At 43.8% G+C, this 18366-nt stretch overlaps 1 protein-coding gene across 4 annotated transcripts; it reads right to left on the reverse strand.

Annotated features, from left to right (window-relative positions):
* Positions 1–3468: 3468 nt before the first annotated feature.
* On the reverse strand, positions 3469–17039 carry pls3 (plastin 3 (T isoform)). Of its 4 annotated transcripts, none has more exons than XM_040180497.2 (16): positions 16865–17039; positions 11960–12064; positions 11686–11837; positions 8824–8953; positions 8492–8624; positions 7968–8049; positions 7714–7879; positions 7478–7620; positions 6791–6886; positions 6501–6696; positions 5987–6065; positions 5764–5881; positions 5559–5689; positions 5011–5134; positions 4661–4785; positions 3469–4541 (listed from the first exon to the last, which is right to left on the reverse strand). In XM_040180497.2, the coding sequence occupies exons 2-16, from the start codon at positions 12018–12020 to the stop codon at positions 4409–4411; spliced, it is 1869 nt and encodes a 622-aa protein (XP_040036431.2). In that variant the 5' UTR covers positions 12021–12064; positions 16865–17039; the 3' UTR covers positions 3469–4408. The 4 variants fall into 4 exon arrangements, with proteins under 4 accessions (XP_040036431.2, XP_040036433.2, XP_040036432.2 ...); XM_040180499.2 differs by lacking the exon at positions 16865–17039 and adding an exon at positions 14882–15583; XM_040180498.2 differs by lacking the exon at positions 16865–17039 and adding an exon at positions 13565–13810.
* Positions 17040–18366: the final 1327 nt, after the last annotated feature.

The raw sequence follows: 18366 nt of genomic DNA on the forward strand, positions 1-18366 counted from the left end.
AGAGAGTTGCTGTGTGGGAGTGTTAATGGTACGTGTGGCAGATTATCTTCAGGGGACGAGGGGGGGGGGGATAAGCGCTGTCCGCCACGCTCCCTCGCCTGGGCTGTCACACGGCAGCCAGTTGCCGTGGTGATTGAAGCAGCAGCAAAGAGAGGCTGGGTGATACTGATGCTGCATGGTTGATGTGACGTGATGTGATGGACCTGTGAAGGGCCCCCCCCCCCACTCCCCCCCGAAGAAACACTCAGGGCCGGGATGGCCTTTCAACCCGTGCAGAGCAGACACGGGGCGAGGTGATTAGGCGACTAGTTACCATTGTGTGACTAATTGATGGGTCATTAACAAAAACACGCGCACACAAACACATACAGGCAGTCGCGCCTGAAGCTCCGAGGCTCAGCGAGCCAATCAGCTGCTCCTGAGGGAGAGCAGCATCACTTAGGAAACCAGGGTGCAGCTGACTGTGGCGTCGTAATGTCAACTGGGTTCATTGAACAATGCTTAGAGACTAACTACACCTTATTACCAATTACCAATTGTTTAGTTTTCTGAGGTCATTGGAATTTTGGTGCCTACTAATAGGATCGATTACTAATGAAAGAACGAGCAGACCACGTATTTGGAGAATATAGTTTTATAGTCACCAAGAATAAATGATAAAGTGGTATTTACTTGGGTTTTAATGGAGCTTTTCTTTCAGAGGATTTGTCCTACAATTTTAGGTTATTACTGATTATTATTTGTATTCCTATGTACCATGAATATTGAATTACATAGAGATATTTTTAGGAAATTAACAGAATCTTAACAGACCTGTCAAATAAAGCTTTATCTTATTATCTTGAATGTGGAAATAATATATTCACTAACCATTGCATATACATAGTATAGTACATAGTATATACTATATATATATATAATATATGTATATGTGTTTTAATTCAATACGTTATGAAATATAGCTTCTATTTATTTTACTTACAACCCAAAGCAAAACCTTTTAAACATTAAAACACTATTAAATTAACATTTTAGCAGATTAGCAACTGTATATTATTGTTTGCCAGAAGAAAACAAAAGTTGTGCATGAACAAATTCAGTTCACGCACATCTTCATACCTTTAGTTTGCTCCAGTTATTCCGATAAAGTCCTTATGGTGACACCACACAGGCACACAGAGAGCAGCTTGCCCATTCTTAAACAGAAATGAAATAAAACTTCATCAAACATCTTAAAAAACAATCTCAAGTCCTGTTCTTGCATCACTTTCTGCTTCTCTCCTGTCTCTCTTCTCCTCTTGAAATGCGCCCCCCCCCCTCCCCTCCCATCCCCTCCCGTCCTCCCCTCCCCTCCCCTCCCCTCCCCTCCCGTCCCCTCACGTCCTCCCCTCCCGTCCCCTCCCGTCCTCCCCTCCCGTCCCTTCCCCGAAGCACAGACACGTGGTTCATCTGATCCTCAGATCCTCAGCAGGACGGAGCACCTGCAAAAAGGGCCGGCAGGATGAGAGCCGCAGGGCGGGGAAGTCTTTCACTGCCCAGATGTCAGCTTCAGGCCGAGGGGTCTTCGGGGAAAAACCTCTTCCCCTGCCTGCCAGCGAGAAGCGTCCCGAAGCTGCACCTGCAACGGTTTAATATTGTGTGTTCAGGTAATCCGCTCTCTTCATACAACATGTATCGATAACATTGCATAATATATTGATTTGACTTTTTTAAACTAAACTATTAACTTTGCATTCTGAGTTTCCACTACAGCGTTTAGTAGTGTTTTAATATAACAGAATAATTACGTGTGATATATTTGGTCTTTAATATTGAAATGCAGTGGTGGAAAGTACAAAACAGAAATGGTGTACTTAGGTACAATTGTGAGGTACTTGTACATAAATTGATGTTACACTAACAGCATACTTTTTTACTGAACTTCATTTGACAGTTGCATTCACTCCTTAAATAAATCACATTGCAGTGTTAAAGGTTAAACCAGATGTGACAATGCTCCTTCCACCACTGTTCAGATGAGCTTGATATTTGAACTGTTTACATCACATTGTGTCTCAGCTTTGTACAAGACTGGTTGCATCTCCGTCTCGCTTCTATTTACTAATGATGATGATGAAATAAAATTCATGCTTTATTTATGAATACAAACTGTTTCCAACATCACACATGACACACCGCCTGATCCAGATGACGGAGGCCACGGGGGAACCGCCTCCTCACCACTCTGACGGAGGCTGACAGTCTCAGCTTTAATCAGATCCTTAGAAAACCAGAGACTCTCGGAGCAACCCATCAGGGAGCGCAGCCCAGAGGGCTCCTCTGACTCAGATGCAGTGCGGTGAACAATAAACTACAATCTGCCAACGCTGTCCTCTGTTGTGTTGCAAGACTGTTGATGGGCCGTGAAGACAGAGAGACAACAAAGTGTAACAGATTATTGTAATGCAATATAGCGTTTCGTCTGGGGACACGGGAGGGAGAGGAAACTCAAACAACAATAAAATGGCAGTGTATTGTCTTTTATGAGGTGCCATTTAAAACGGCGGCTGCGTTTTATGAGGAAAAAAGAGGGAAGAATGTATAAAAGCGTCAGGGTATTAATAGAAAGGAGAAGCAGGCGGCAATAAAAGGAGATTTAGATCAAAGCTGAGCTCATAAAAGTGACGTTATGTTGGACGGCTTCAGATCGGTATTCTTCTTAGATCACAAAAAGTCACTGATGGAGTTTGCCATGGAAAGTTATTTTCTCTGAAGCTAAAGCGCTTTTTATTCATGTTGACATTAAATGTAATGAAACAGCAGTTTCTCCAGTTCAGCTAACATTGGCTTCACGTGGAGGCCATGTTTCTTCTCCAATCTCAAAGTTAACTTACGTTGTTTACGGGTGTAACGGGTGTCTTTACTTCTGAACACTATTTAGGTTTTATCCGATTATTGCTGATGTGCAGGGAAGCTTTTTGCCTTCGATGGATCATCATCGAGTAAGTTGGTCTACTCGTGTGTACCAGTTTGTGTTTCATTAGTACACACTAGGAGAGAATGAGGAGGATAATTGGCATTTACATTCCCGCTTAAAGGAGTTGGGATGTCTTCCCCAGGTGAGAATAAAGGACACTCAGGGCAGTTGATCTATGCTGACACAGCATTTAACACAGATAAGGAACATTAGGAAAATGTGCACTACTTTATTCTAAGTTCTGGGTTATATTGAATGTGTCCCAAGTCATAAAAGACACCATGAGGTTCCCAGCAATAAACCCACCAAGTGTGAAGCACATGAGTGGCTGATGATGACGGTGATGCGAAGAACATGACATGAAGAAGAGTCCTTTCTAATCACTATTAAAAGGCAAACAACACTTGAAATACAGTATGTTTATTTAAAAGATGTTTGGGCCACTGTCAACTCCATTTTTTTCTAGAAACTTCTTTCTTTCTTTCTAGAAAAACAAAGACAAAACACACCTGCAGTTTTCAACTTAATATTTATTGTTACAAGCACACAAGAGTAGACGTGGACATTAGACCGAATACAATTTGGCCATTGTCATAGAATATCATGGAACTACCTGGAATGAAGTAACGGTTTATATTTGGTGTTGTTGAATACAAAAGGGAAATCCTGAAAAGCGTGAGTACACGTCATCTTTGCGATGAGAAGGCACAGAAGAAGCCAGGAGAGTCCAGTCCGCCTGCTCCTCATCCACCGCAACCGACCACAGGAGTCTGACACAACAAAGACCAGACGCCCCAAAAGAAGACAGCATTTTACCTCTAGTAAATATCCCAAAGAAACAAACAAACGACGAGTACAAGGGCACAGACACCACGCCAAGCTGGTCTTATAATTTCATCTTGATGGCTTCTGTGTACAGACCTGTAGAATTTATGTTGGCAGTTATTAAGACATGCTAGTACTTCATTAAGAGTAAGAGGCATTTTTTTTTTTAGGGTGTGCTCCACCTGAACATCCTGCCTCTCGCTTCCTCATATGGTATTCAGGAATGTGTGTTGCTTTGCCAAGGATAAAATTTACGTATCAGTCGGAGTAAAAATATGTAAACAACCTTGCAGCTGGAATATAGGAATACTCATTTAAAAAAACAACAACATTCTTTTACATTAATCTAGTCCTGAATATGGAGAGCAACACGTTGTCCACTGTAGCAAGATACCCTTCTCTTCAGACAATTTAGTATTGTGGATTGACTTTAAAGAAGAGGACATTATTGTTCAGTAAACGCCTCAAAAGAGACCGGGGCGCATGCAAATTCTGCCTCTGAAAGCATTTTATTGTCATACAAAAAAACAAAACAACAAATCTTCATTCTTTCAGTTGGGGGAAGCTCTTCAAGACTCGAATGGCTGGTGGGCAAGAATAAGTGTCACAATGATTCCGGCCAGTCTCTTAGGCCCGCTTCATCCCCCGACCCATCAAGCAGGCAAAGACCGTCATCACCATCTTGGGCTTCACCTCCACAAGGTCTTCTGGGAGGGCATAGACGCGTGCTCCGATCTTCCTCGCCATAGAGACTGCGTACCTAGGGGAGCAAGGAGAGGTTGACTCGGGCAGAAAGGCTTCCCACACAAGCCACCAAAAAAAAAAAAAAACATGGCAACGGTTGCTCCTTGTTCCTTCTGACGTGGTAGAGAAGCTTACTTGGCGTTCTCCAGCTTTTCGTCTTCAGAGAGGCTGCCGGTTCTCAGCAGCTCGTAGTTGATGCTGCCGGGCTGAATGGCGTCGATCAGTTCCACTACTGCCAAGCTGCTGCTGATCTCCTTGTCCTGATCAGCACACGACACACTGATTAAGAGTCTAACACAACGGCGTACCTGACTCACAGGGTTTTATCATCTGTGTATATCAAACTAACAAAGCAAAAAGAAAGACTTTTTTTTAAAATAATAAGAGCTCATTCATGTCAACGTTCCATATGAGTATCCTCACGTAAAGTTATTTTTTTACATGAACAATGAAAATGATCAATGAAAGAGGAAAAACAGCTTTACCTTAAAGCTTGAAATCTTGGTTGATTTTCCAGCTTCTGCCAATGTTTTGTTCACCCACTTTACAATGATGTCATCGTTTACTTTCTGTCCGTCACCCAGTCCTTCTAGTACATTCAATGTATATCTGGAATTGCAGAAAAGTAAAACATTTGTTACCCTGTGAATTTGAATTGAACTCCAGTTTAAATATTTTTCAAGTGTTGAGAACATTGGGTGCACATAATCCTGACAGCTGAGCTATACGTCTTAAATTTCACACATATTACCAGCACCACTGGTATGACATGGAGGTGACCAACTGCTTACTCCACAGAGTTGTTTACAGTAAACATACAGTTAGCAAAATGAGTCCAACAACAAAGTTGTCAGCAACTCCTTGACAGTAACCTACTTTTACATCTCCTGGTCCAAGATCAAATGGTTTTGTAGGCTCCTCATTTGTCTTTTTACTTTATATATTTTAATACACGAAAATACTACCTTGTTGTTTCTTAACGGAAGCAGTAAAATGTAAAACCTTTAAATGTTCCTGAGTTACTGTGTCTCACCTTCTCATCAGCTGCCACACCAGTGCCAGAGTCAGGGTAGCGTTGCCATCGTTCAGGTCCTGCCCGCCGATGCCAACGAGGGAGAACTTGGCTGTTTTACCAAGTTCCACGGCATAATTACAATTCTCCAACTGGAGGCGCAAGCAAATAGTTGTCAAAAAAAGGAAGCAAAAACGCCAGAATGATTGAAAACAATCGGATTCACCTTTTTCATGTTGGTTCCCAGTTTGGGGTAGGGCGGCTTGTTGACCTTGTTGTTCCAGTCCACGAGCACTTTAATCTTCTCGTAGAGTTGGAGGATGACCATGGCGTCCTGTAGGTCTCTGGAAGACAACACTACGTTAGATAATCATCAACGTGTGATTAATTACGAGTCCTCGCCAGATTCAGGAGCGTGATGATCTTGGTATGTTGTTTGTGATACGTACCCATACAGGTGATTGACATGTGGGTTCACTCCCAGAGAGTTCATCCAGTTTCTGAACGTCCTCTCTTCCCGTGTCTCACCTAGACAGCAGAGGATCATAGGATTTAGAGGCCTTCAGCTGACGTGGCGGGTCTCAGTAATAGTCAGTGTGGTTCTAAACATGCTGCCTTATCAGAACTGAATGGGCCTCTGTTAGGTATGTATGGAAAAAATAATCTGGTAACTAGATTGTCGTAATTATATGTTCTGTTTACTAAGGTATCGAGTGGCTCGGTGTCACATTACAAAAAAATAAAACTAGCTTCTATGCAAAAAAAAAACCCACAGGCCAGTTAGTCAGCAAACACAATTCAAACGTTTGTTTAGAGACAATTCTCCTCCGGCAATCGATTCCCATTCGTGCTTTTAGACTTTATTAGTTTGCAGCCCATTCTCCAGTGGACCTCCATGGCGGTGACAGACATGGAAAACTACACCACAACAAATACCAGACCTGGAATCCCCTCCACACTCACCTTCCAACAGTCCCCAGTTGATGTCCTCATTCTCGGGTTTGGTCAGCGCTGGATATTTGTTGAACAGATTTGCCACAAAGGCGAGGTTGAGTTTGGGGTTTCCGCTGACGACGTCAGCCGGGGTGACGAACTGTCGGCAGCCGAGTCTGTCGGCCTGCTGCAGCATGGCCTCTGCCCTCTTCATGTCGTCTTTCTCCTGGACAACACAAAAGAGCACACGCTCCGATCAGAGACACCGGCTGTCACAGTGTGGTGGAGGAGCTGCGAGTGTCGGCTGTCAAAAAGCTTACGCTGAAGCCTGCCATGTCGATGTCAATGCGTGGGTGATCTTCATCTTTGCCTTTTGGAGAGATTTGATTCAGGAGGTGGAAGTAGGCTCTCGAGTCCTGAAGAATCGAGCAAACAATCAAACTTCTACCGAAGAACAAACAAGACAATCTGCTGTGTGATAACGTAGTTATTTAGCTGAACTCCAGGTGAAGTGTTGATATGCTTGACACTGCTTGTGAGCTACCATTAATGTCAACATCTCGTTTGGTATTTTGTTTTTCGCCTTCCTAAATGGAGTTATTTAGATGTTTTCATAAATGCTGTACATCAGATTGTTATCAATAATCTGAACATCCTAAATAATCCTTAATAAGACTGTTGTCGTAGAAACAATGGTTAAACAAATGCCTTTTCTGCTTTTTAACATGATATATACAGAATAACTTCTTCTTCTTCTTCCATACACATTTGACAATGTTCCCCAGAACAATAAAATACCCATTCAATACTATTTTTGGAGCAGTGGAGGCGGATTTATGAGTGAGGTGCAACATGTACTGGGCGAGCATGCTGATAAACAACAGCGATGGATGATCTAGTACCAACAAAAATAAAAAATGATGATCCTGTAAGTATTAATGCTTAGTAAGAGTGTTTTTTCAACCTGCATCTAGATACACCAGATTAATGATAGCGAGTCCGCCCACCTTGATGTCAGAGCTGAAGTTGTTGATCTTCTGCCAGCCGGCATTTTCCAGGTGAAAGTTTGCCCAGCGCAACAGCAGTTCCTCTGGAGATAGCTTCATCAGGTCCTCCAGGGTTTCCCCTTCTCTCAGCAATGCTGCCAGCGCTGTGGAGGAGTGCCGCCGATCAGTCAAGATAGTGAACAAACCGACCTGGTGATGCACGTTCACGTATTGGACCCATCAACCGTGTCCCGTACCTTCATTTCTGCTGAGCTCGATGTCAGCGAACAGACCGATCTTTATGATCTGCCACAGCAGGCCCAGCACAAGATGGGGCTTCCCCTCTTTTAGGTCTAAAGCTCCGATGTTTACCACGTGGCAGCCGATAGCAGAAGCAGAGTTCAGGGCCAGGTTCAGATTCTCCTGCAAGGGGCGAAGCATCCGACGTTCAAAATGGAATGCATAAAAAGCAAGAAGAAACACAGCCGCCCTGAGTGTAAACCCAACGGACCTGTATCGTAAACGGTGTCAGCTTCTTCTTGTTTATCGTCCTCTCGTCGATCGTATCTGGCACCGACAGGTTTATCATTTTGCTGTGGAAACGCACAAAACCAAAACATGACATTTTAGTAAGACACTTGATACCTCACCTTATAGTCGCATGGTGAGGCGGAGAGAACGCCCTAAATGCCCTCTGTTCGCTAAACAACGCACTCAGAACCTTAATGTCAAACGTTCGTCCTAGTGGCCCAAAGGTTACAGACCAACTTCTCTGAAATCAGTTATGTCCGTTTATCCAAAACATGGCAAAAGGTGCCAATGTATTAGTATTAGTTTGTTGGCATGGGAGGTAGAATGTCGTTAGGGTTGAAATCCCAATACAGGCTCAAATGTCTCTTTCCATCAGTCACAATGCACAACCACAACATTAAACAAGTGAGAGGCGGGTATCCGACACTTGTCACAATGGGGCGGCAAGGTGAGTTGAGGTGAGGTGAGGGCAGGGCGATGGCGAGTTGGAACAGGAACTCTCACCAAAGTACGATACCGTCCCCGACAGACGTGAAGAGGGAGTCCATGTTGGGGTCCATGGGAAGGACGTGCTGGCAGTCGGGGTCTTTTTCCAGCGCGGTGTTGATCCAGTTCACGAATGCGTACCGCTCCTCCTCTGCGGGGAGGGAACGCACACCGGCATCAGTTAAAAGCAGAGCACCGTTCTCACCGAAGGAGTCAGGATGACTCAGTCATTTAGGCTGGTCACATGGGGCGGGAGTTTGTTGCTAAATGGAGCTTCTGTAGCTGAAGGGTAAACAGTAAAAGGGCAACATGATGACAGACATTAGAAGGTGTGAGAAAAGCCGCCCTACCAGAGAATGAGTGCTGTGTGCCTTCGCTTGACAGCACAGACGTCCCTCCGATAGCCAGGATGCCTTCTTTTCTGTTGATGACCTTGCGGAAAGTTTTTGCTACCTCGCTGCCCTTCAGCTCTTGGGTAATCTGGAAAAGAGACCAAAAAATATTAAAGAGACCCACTGACGAAACGCCTCCGAAATCCTGCGTTATTGTTTGAGGCGGAAATTCGTGAAATATACAAATATCACGTTGTAGCAGTTAACCAAGTGTTTGCTTTGAATTGGCCTCTGCTAAATAATTTCAACAATACAACGCACAAGTTCAGTATTTGCTGACAATGTCAGAAAAGTGTCAAGAATAATTTTAATTGTATTACTGAGGTCATAGTTAAAGGTTGGGTTGTAAGGAACTACACTTTACTCAGATCCTTTCTACGTTGTTGTGTCAAACCCTACATCCCAACCCGCACTCTCCGCTCTGCATCTGCAAAACTACTCGTCCCTCCCTCACTGAGAGCAAAACACTCGACTAGGTCTCGACTCTTCGCTGTCCTTGCGCCGAAATGGTGGAACGAGCTTTCTGAAGACACCAGGACCGCAGAGAGCCTTCACATCTTCCGCCGCAAACTAAAGACACACCTCTTCAGACTCTACCTCGACTAAAGACTAACAAATTGTAGCACTTAAATTGTACTTGTAACGTCACTCATCTATAGCAAATTGTAAATTGGCTTATTTGAGGAAATTGCACTTTCTTGTTTCTTGTTCTCCTGAGTTTGTACCCTATGGTTGAATGCACTTACTGTACGTCGCTTTGGATAAAAGCGTCAGCTAAATGACATGTAATGTAATGTAATGTAATGTAATGTTGTGTTCCTTATTGACAGTCATAGTCTAGTAGTCAAAATATTAGAAACATCTTTCAATATAATGCAGTCCAGAATAACATCACCATCATTCAACCATGACGTCAATGCGCAGCTAATGTAAATACCTCAATGAAACAGCAAAATCACAACCCCATCAATCACTATGCTGTGGTTATGATGAATTGATTTGTAATTCCTGATTTGCTACTACTGACCATTAAGATAGATATTGGTCACTTATTTGAAAAAAAAGAAATTGGAGTTAATCAATAGCCTCAATTAGCTTCTCTCCTTCCACTGACAGCGCTCCTGTTATCTTCCATGTTAGCCTGCGAGCTAAAAGGCTCAGAAGATCAAGAACATCTAGACCAGAAACAGAGTTTGGAAGTATTGAAATGGGCTGAAAAACACCAGGAAGACTTTTTTGAAGGGTTTATAAAAGCAACTCCTGTTGTGTGTGAGCATTCGAGCACACTATACAGATTCAGCACTCATCTAATCTAAGCACTGCAGTGTTGAGTCTGTGAGTGCCTGTGTGTCATTATCAACCGCAAACAACCAGGGCTACGGCTGTTCTCCTCCTCCACACCAACACCACCCTCAGCCTCCCCACATTCCAACAGGAAATAATTACCTCTAAACATTAAACAACAACTAACGGGACCAGGGAGAACGCCGCGGTTCCTACTTTGATGGTATTTATTCCAGGGCATTGTGTGCGATACTTCCTGAATTTGAAGTTATCGCGGCTTCATCTGTGACCTCAACGTCGTCAGACCACAATGAGCTATTCAGCTCGACTCCGAGAGTCTGCGTCTGAGCACAGCCCGTTTTACCACAAACGCACATGAGGTCACGGGATGCCAGCTTGCATTTTTGGGCTTCTCTGGGAAAAAGCGGTAACCGCAGTAAGATAATCATGACCTTGCAAGGCAGATAAGGATTTCAATAATTCTGCAATTTAGCAAAATAAAGATATATATATATATTTTTCTTCTTACGGGCAGTAGGCCGAGCATCCACATTTGTTTGTATTGCTTTTGGTTTAAAGGGGTGTTCAGAATGGCTCAATGCTGTTCCAAGCGCAGTCCAGAAGGAAAGTTCCACATGTCCCACAGCAGAATGCATTTAAAACCCAGTTAAGATTATGAGTGATTGTTTCCATATATCACATAGGAAGATTTTACTTTTGGAAATATTTTACCAAAAAATTGACAAGAAAACCCCCTTTAACTTTGTGGACAGCATTGCTTGGTTTTTAAAAGTAATCGGAAAAAGCGTATCTACATATTTTTCAAAAGAGAAAATGATCACAGGTTTGTACCATTCTTTTGAAATCACATCACACCTACTTCTTTTAATTAGATTTCTTAAAACCTTTTTTGCTAGATTTTCACCATTAATTACCATGTTGTATTTAATAGTTTTCCTTTAAATGTTTCTTTAATCATCATTATTATTTCACACATCTAGAGAAGCACTGAGAAGAACTGGTTGCCATGAAGATGACATACAGTTTTAGTAAGTAACAGCTAAAAGTTTAAGACTGGAAAAACATTCCAGGTGGAATCACAGATATTCCTGCATCGAGTTCAATTTGTTATCATCGTATCCAGGGTTAAACTAAATAATGGCCAACTAAACAGCCACTCACACTAAAAAGGGCCAACCGAATAAACACGACACAACTAGAGAATGTTTTGTGTCGGCCCTCTCCGATATAGAGATCTTGAATCAGCTGCACTCCTGAGCCGGAAGCTGCCTCATTAAATGCCATCGCTGCTTTAGCAAAACACTGGAACGACAGAACTTTGCTGGACTCACGTCCACATTCCCCGAGTATGAATATGCGCATGTGTGTGCGTGCGTGCATGCATGCATGGAGCTGCTCAAAGCAGCTTGGGGCAGTGGCCCGGCCGGGGAGGGCGAGGTGCTTTTAGGGAGAACAGAAAACAAAGACCAAGAGGAGCTCGGATCCGAAAACTGCTCTGAGCTCAGCTGAACGTACCGACAGAAACTCTTCAAAGCTGATCTTGTTGTCCTTGTTGCGATCCAGTTTCTGGATGATCTCTCGAACCATGTACCCAGGCAGGGGATGACCGGCATCTTTGAGGAGTTCGTGGAGCTCATGATCACAGATATATCCATTGTGGTCCAGATCTTCCAAAAAAATAAAAGAACAACAATTAGGCACCAGGATATTTCGTACAAATGGAGCTTTTTTGTCGTTGTTATTTTCCCATCATTTGCCTATGATGATGACGACCGTGACTTTTACTCACCAGTTTTATCAAAGATCTCCCTCATCTCCTCCATCTCCTCTTTTGTTATTTTTCCAGTCATGATTCTGAGATTGACCTGAGGTGGTCAGTCAGAGAAAAGTGGGACTGCGGAGAGGAAAAAGAGCACAGAGTCATGAAAAGGTTGAAATGCTCACTACCTTGCGACTCACATCGACTACCTCTCCTGCCTCCTTGCCATTGGAGAAGTGACCGTTTCTCCTGGCAAAGCTTATAAAAGTAATACGTACCTCAGATATATCCACCGGGTCCACCCTGATTCCCACTCCCCGCTGCTCATATCTACCGCCCGCTGTGGTTTCTAATTTCAGCTCTTTTCCTTCCCCAAGCAGGTCTCTCTCCCATCATTTCCTGTTTCATTGTATAGCAATGAGCCCATGCCGGCAAGGCTGAGACTACTGCACTCTTTGGATTATTTTACATACTTTCTGACAAATCCTCAAAAACCAACCGTTTTTACCATCTTGCATTTTTTTGCTCCTTCAGCCGATTGCCAATAATTTTTTAGGCTAAGTGAGCTAAATCTAATGAAAAGATAATGAGGCTGCATTCGGTTCTATGCGACAGCGTCAGATTTGGATTACTTGTGGTGCTTTTTTTTGAGGGCCGCTTCTCCTAAAAACCTGATATGCAGGTTTATCACAAAGGCTGGGGTATATTTTGACATTTTAGCAGAAGGCGTTGTCCTCCCCCAGTCAGAAAGACACATTTAAAGTTGGTGAAGACTGAAGTCAGATGAGCCAGCGAGACTCAGTCTCGGTTATTCGGCTCTTTTTAAAAACAGTGTTCCTGAACTCCTCTCGGGGCAAAGCGGCCTTCTGAAAATCACTGAAAATTCAGGAATTCCTCAGAGTACCTCTTTCCCGTCCTGCAGCGGCGGAGGAATGCTCGCGGCCTGGGCAGAGCGAGCTTCACTTACAGAGACAAGCAGGGTGTGCTGCCTTGCTCTCCAACGCTAAACTGGTACGGCAGCATTCCTCTCCAGCACAAATGTTCAGAAAACAAAGATGCCGTTTATAATGCGGTGAACTAAGGATCCCAGATTTTTCCAGACAGAAAAGTGCTCTCATTTCCTGATGTAAAGAACAGATTTTTATTTTAAAAAAAAAAAACGCCCCGGCAAGGCAATTTCTGGCTTCCACAGTGATACAGATACTGTGAATAAAAGGATTACCATTTATATATTCAGTTAATTCAAACCGATAATAATGCTACTGATGATTTTTTTTTAAAAAGAGGTAAATTTGTCCTGAATTGGTGGATTTGTTTTTTTTGGCCCATCTAGTCTCCCTGTGTCCACAGCAGCTTGACAGACTCACTTTCAAGCAGACAAACAATGAACAAAAAGGTCCAGTAACCCCTCATCCTCTTCCATGAATGAACCTATTAATAGAATTCATAAAAGATGATTCAGCGGGAGCCATGTGCTCTCTGAGATGGGACTCGCTTTTACTTGTTTTAGTAAAAGAATAACACTTTGTCCAACATAATCACACATTAGTTTACCAACAAAGTAATTTTTCAATACAGAAAGACAAAGTTACAATAAACAACTGGTTCGAGGTAATAACGCAGACCAATACCAACCTTAAACGGGCCTGTGTGGATCACAGGGAACAATGAGCTTTCCTTCTACAACGTCCAACTAAAATCAGGCAAAGCACAGAGTCCCGACTAAACGATTAGGAAAATGACGACGCCAGTGTTGCTATATTTAACTCTTCTCCGAAAAGGATGTGAAATGGGGCTGCCGGAGTCAGCCCAACTACAATAAGGGCGGACAAACATTCCCTCCCCGTTGCCAGCCCCTCGCCACCACCCAGGACACAGAGGGGGAGTGAAAACAGAAGAGGGGTTAAGTACATGGAGCAAGGGCACAGATGGCGGGCGACAAATGGGAGACGAATCCCTGGTGCCACAGAAGAATAGAGCGCCTGTGACCACCGCCGCCACAAACAGCGGCAATAAATCCCGCGCAGCACGAGAAAACGAGCTCAGAGCGCCAGGCTCCGAAGACAGTTGCCGTCTTTGACAGCTGGACTGTGAGCTGGGGGAAAACACGAGAGTTCCCCCCGCGCCTGTCGGACACAGCGGCGGGCCCCCAAACGGAGTGGCTAACCCACATAAACGCCACGGATGGAGTTCAGACACACTAACGACCCCAAAAGAGCCGTCACGTGAGGTCTAGCAGGAGAAAAACAAGAGTAACTGGATGCGTGTTTCAGACATTTCCCCGCTCGCTCAAGAAGCTCTTGTTCCCACACAAGTATTTCCCTCCGAGCACCAGCTATTAATCGTCGAGCCCGAACAAAAACCAGCACATTGCCACCGTTTCTGATCGCCTCTGCGGGGCCTCGTGGGGCCATTGAGAGCGAAGGGCTGTTCCCAGATGGCAGAGTTAAATCCTTAGAGCCGACACACCCCGCCTGGCTAGTGCCTCATGCACACAGTTACTTGGTGAAATGCGTGGCACACAAATAGATTGGCCACCCCCCCCCCCACCCAGTCTGTGGTCGGGCTCATAAGCACACACACCCAACATAGTTTGCAGGAACATTTTTTTTATTTTTTTACTCAAGTCACAAACACCCGCAGATGTGAGTCAAGCTGACTCACAAACACCAGACAGTCTACGACAGCGGCCCTTTATTGCCCTATTTGGCCCGCGCGGATAAGAGAATCGCAGCTACGCTGACAGGTGAGGAGGTGGTGACAACAAATGCTGGACGTTTGCTGGCGGAATCGGGTGCAGCTGCAAGCCTACCCCCTTTGGACTGGGTCTTGCGGGATTCTAAAAGGGCCTACCAAGCCAAAGTAAAAGTGAATCATCGTGGAAATATTCAAAATGAAATCGGCCCCTCGAACCACATCCTTGACCGTGAGCAGATGATATTTACAACTTACCCAACGTGAAAGGATATCGCTGTAGAGGAGGATGCAGCAGGAATCAGAGGGCTGTGCAGGTAAACGTTTAAAAAACAGGAAACCTCACTACCCATCGCCTGGGAATGCTATTAGACAGGTTAGTGGGGTGTTGCCGAATCGGTTTGGTTAGCCTGGTAATGTTGTAGGTAATCGGCCACACCTACAAAAAGGTTTGAAATTACTCAACAGAAGCCCAGTAAAGTATTATCCTTTAAAGTCCCTGTGGAATTACACGCCATCCTCACGCGAACATGACGTGTACCCACCGAGCAAGATACTTAAACCCTAATTGCTGCAAGGCCATTGTCATGAAGCACATACACAACTATTATTTTACGCTGTAGGGAGTGTACGCTAAAAAAAAGTTTTTTTAAAAAGAGAGGCGTTGCAGACCAGAAATCCGTCCTCTACGCAGTACTTCCATTCAAGAGTTTCACCTTTGATACAACGCTGCCGTGATCTATCAATTTTGTTTTTTAACGCCGATTTAGAGAAGACTTCATTTTTTCATCCACAAAAGTAACACATTTAAGGGAATCGGAACAGGCTGGAAAAAAAGAAAAAAAAAACTTAAATATTTCAGAAAACAAACTAGATTGGTGATAAGTAACTGGATCGCCTGCACGGTGTTCGGAAAAACAAGCAGCAGCACCTGTTTGAAGTCCTGACAGTGCAGAAAGTGGAGCAACCTGTTCAATGCGCACAGGTGTCTGCATGTTTAAGGGCGGAAGCAACATCCAACACTCCCTCCTCCTTGTCGGTCTGGTTTGTCCCTACAGATAACATCAGAGACGTAGCGACTGCATTGAAAACCCCTACAGTAGGATCTCTAATGGCATTCTGCAGCATGACGAGGGAAAACTCATGTTTGACTCAGATGTTGTAAAGCATAGCACGCATACCTCGAACGCACATTCACGGCAGTTTCACGACACCAATCAGGTTCTGTGAGGGGCACACTTATAATAATTAACTGAATTTGTTTTCCTTTTCCCTCAGAAGATGAGCAGAAAAACGTATATGAACACTTTTTCAGTCTCAAATAATTTTGTATGAACATTATTTTATCTGTCAAAGTATGCCGGCAGTGATCCAGGGAACTGATGAGGGCCTGTACTCACAACATGGTGCTTGTTCCAAGTCACAATATTTGTCAAGTTCAAATGTGGGTCTCTCTTTGTTGTTCCAGGCAGTTTGAACAGCCGTCCACAATCCGGCATCCCAGATGTGCATAAGCTGCAGCCCCAGATGGCTCAAAAGGAAGAATCTGGAGAATCACTAAGAGCAATAAACCAGTTTGCATAGACCATTGTTTGGCATGAGCACAAAAGCCCACTTAAATAAAGACCACATAAAAAGAATGCATTTTAAGGGCTCTACTGTACCAACAGTGCCACTGACATAAAAAAGGACCAGATTTACATATGTAAAAACATAGTCCGGACTCTGGAGCATCATACAGCGAGTCTCATAAGTTTCAGCCGTACAAAAGGTGCTCTGTGGTCAGAGGAACAGGGAGGTTACACACACAGAGCCCTGAACGGGACCACGCTCTACGGTGACGCCGCTAGCCACCTTCAGTCACCCGGGTTGTGTCTTGGAGAAGTAGCAGTTACTTCCACTGAAAGTTATCTGGGCACAGGTTCAGAAAGGACGTTACTTTATCTGTGTTCCCAGAGGCGATGCGGGTGCCCGGAGGATGGATCGGGGGTTATTAGGGTTTCAGTGAAGGTGTAGCTAAAGCTAGCCGGCTAACGGCAGATAAGCAAGTTCCTCGGGCAGGAAACTATCCCCGTTGACTCCGGCTGTTCCATCCCTCTAACGCGGAGGATAACGGGTATCACCAAGACGCCCTAGCCAGACGAGGAGGGTCATTCTTAACAAACGCCGCCGACACAAATGCGACCGGTAAAGTAGTTTAGTTGTCGGGGGGCAGAAGGTTGAGAGGAAATCGGTACTCACTGTCGGTGCGCCCGAAATTTCCAGACAGCGTCCAGCTCGCAGTCCTGCCTCCTCCACGTAGAGACAAAAGTAGACAGCAGTTGGAATGCTGGCCCCGCCCAGTCGCTGACGTCACCGCCAGACGTTTACATCCGGCCCGAGGGGCGTTAAATGCGCGGAGAGCAAAAAACTCAATAGCACACACGTTTAGGAGAGTAAAACGTCTTCATAGCCAAGTTCGTTCAGTTTTAAATGAGTTCTGTTCGTTTTGTCCAAGTAATGTGAACTGAGGTGGGTTCGAAATAATAATAATTGGATATTACTGGATATTAATGGTTTGAATAGTGCAGTAATGCAGTTGAAAGTAGTAGTGTGCAACTGCAAAATAGTGTACTATTACATAATTAATAAATATTCAAGATTCAAGAAATGTATTGTAAATATATACATGCATTAGGCATACGGCTAAAGTGCACATATCGTCGATGCAAATATTGCATGCAGAATTGATGACATGAAGTCACAGCAGCATTCAGCCACAGATAAAGATGTGTATGTCTGTGTGTGCTTGTGTGTAGTCGGGCTTTATCGCACGCTCGAGTACCTTCCTGTCCTGGGCAGTGGAGTATCCATAGCAAACTGTAATTGATGTGGTAAGGACACTCTCGACCATGCCTTTGTTAAAAGTTGTTTTGGTTTGCATACCAAATTTCCTCAGCCTGCGTAGATACAAAGTACGGCCTCTGCTGGGCGTTTCATGATTTGGAGTGTGTTGTGAGACCAGGTGAGGGCCTCGTTGATGTCAGTTCCAAGGAATTTAAAGGTTCTCACCCTTTCCACCCAGGTCTCACCAGTGTAGAGAGGAAAAACGTTTGGACACGAATGACAAAATGTGTCCAAACATTTGAATGGTACTGTACCTACTTTTGAATATATAAATTATTTATATTTATACAGTGCAGTTGTTCAATATTCTTCTTGTTTTATTTTGTTTATTCTCATATATTCATTTTTGTTATAATTATAATTTATTTAGTATATTCTTGTATTGTATGTTTTGTGAATGAAGAGCACATGAAGCATGCACATACATGGCAAAAAAACTGATTCTGATTAAGAGCGACAATTAGGTGACAGATCAGTACACAAATCATGGTGTACACAAGGGGATGCTGACACTGTTGATGATACTAACATGGATGGAATCAGCAAAGTATACAAGCAGGCAAGGATATGCTGGCTTCTGCTTGTAAAACAGTATGTTCAAAGGGGAAATTAGACTGGCTTAGGAGCTCAGTGAACTTTACTGGAATCAATAAATACACATTAGTTATTTGTAATAAATGGGAAAATGTAGCCTGTATAAGAATTGAGGAGGGTTTGAAGAACTCTCAATGACAAGAGCAGTCAGTGAACTATTTTCCTCGAAATATGAAGCATAGAGTAAGATGATGTAAGCAGAATTTAGGAATACAAATAATACCCCATATAGAGAACCCGTGTGGATTTAGGGACTTTATTGG

This window comes from Gasterosteus aculeatus, chromosome 7, assembly GCF_964276395.1.
Source record: "Gasterosteus aculeatus chromosome 7, fGasAcu3.hap1.1, whole genome shotgun sequence".
In the NCBI taxonomy this organism is placed as follows: Eukaryota; Metazoa; Chordata; class Actinopteri; order Perciformes; family Gasterosteidae; genus Gasterosteus; species Gasterosteus aculeatus.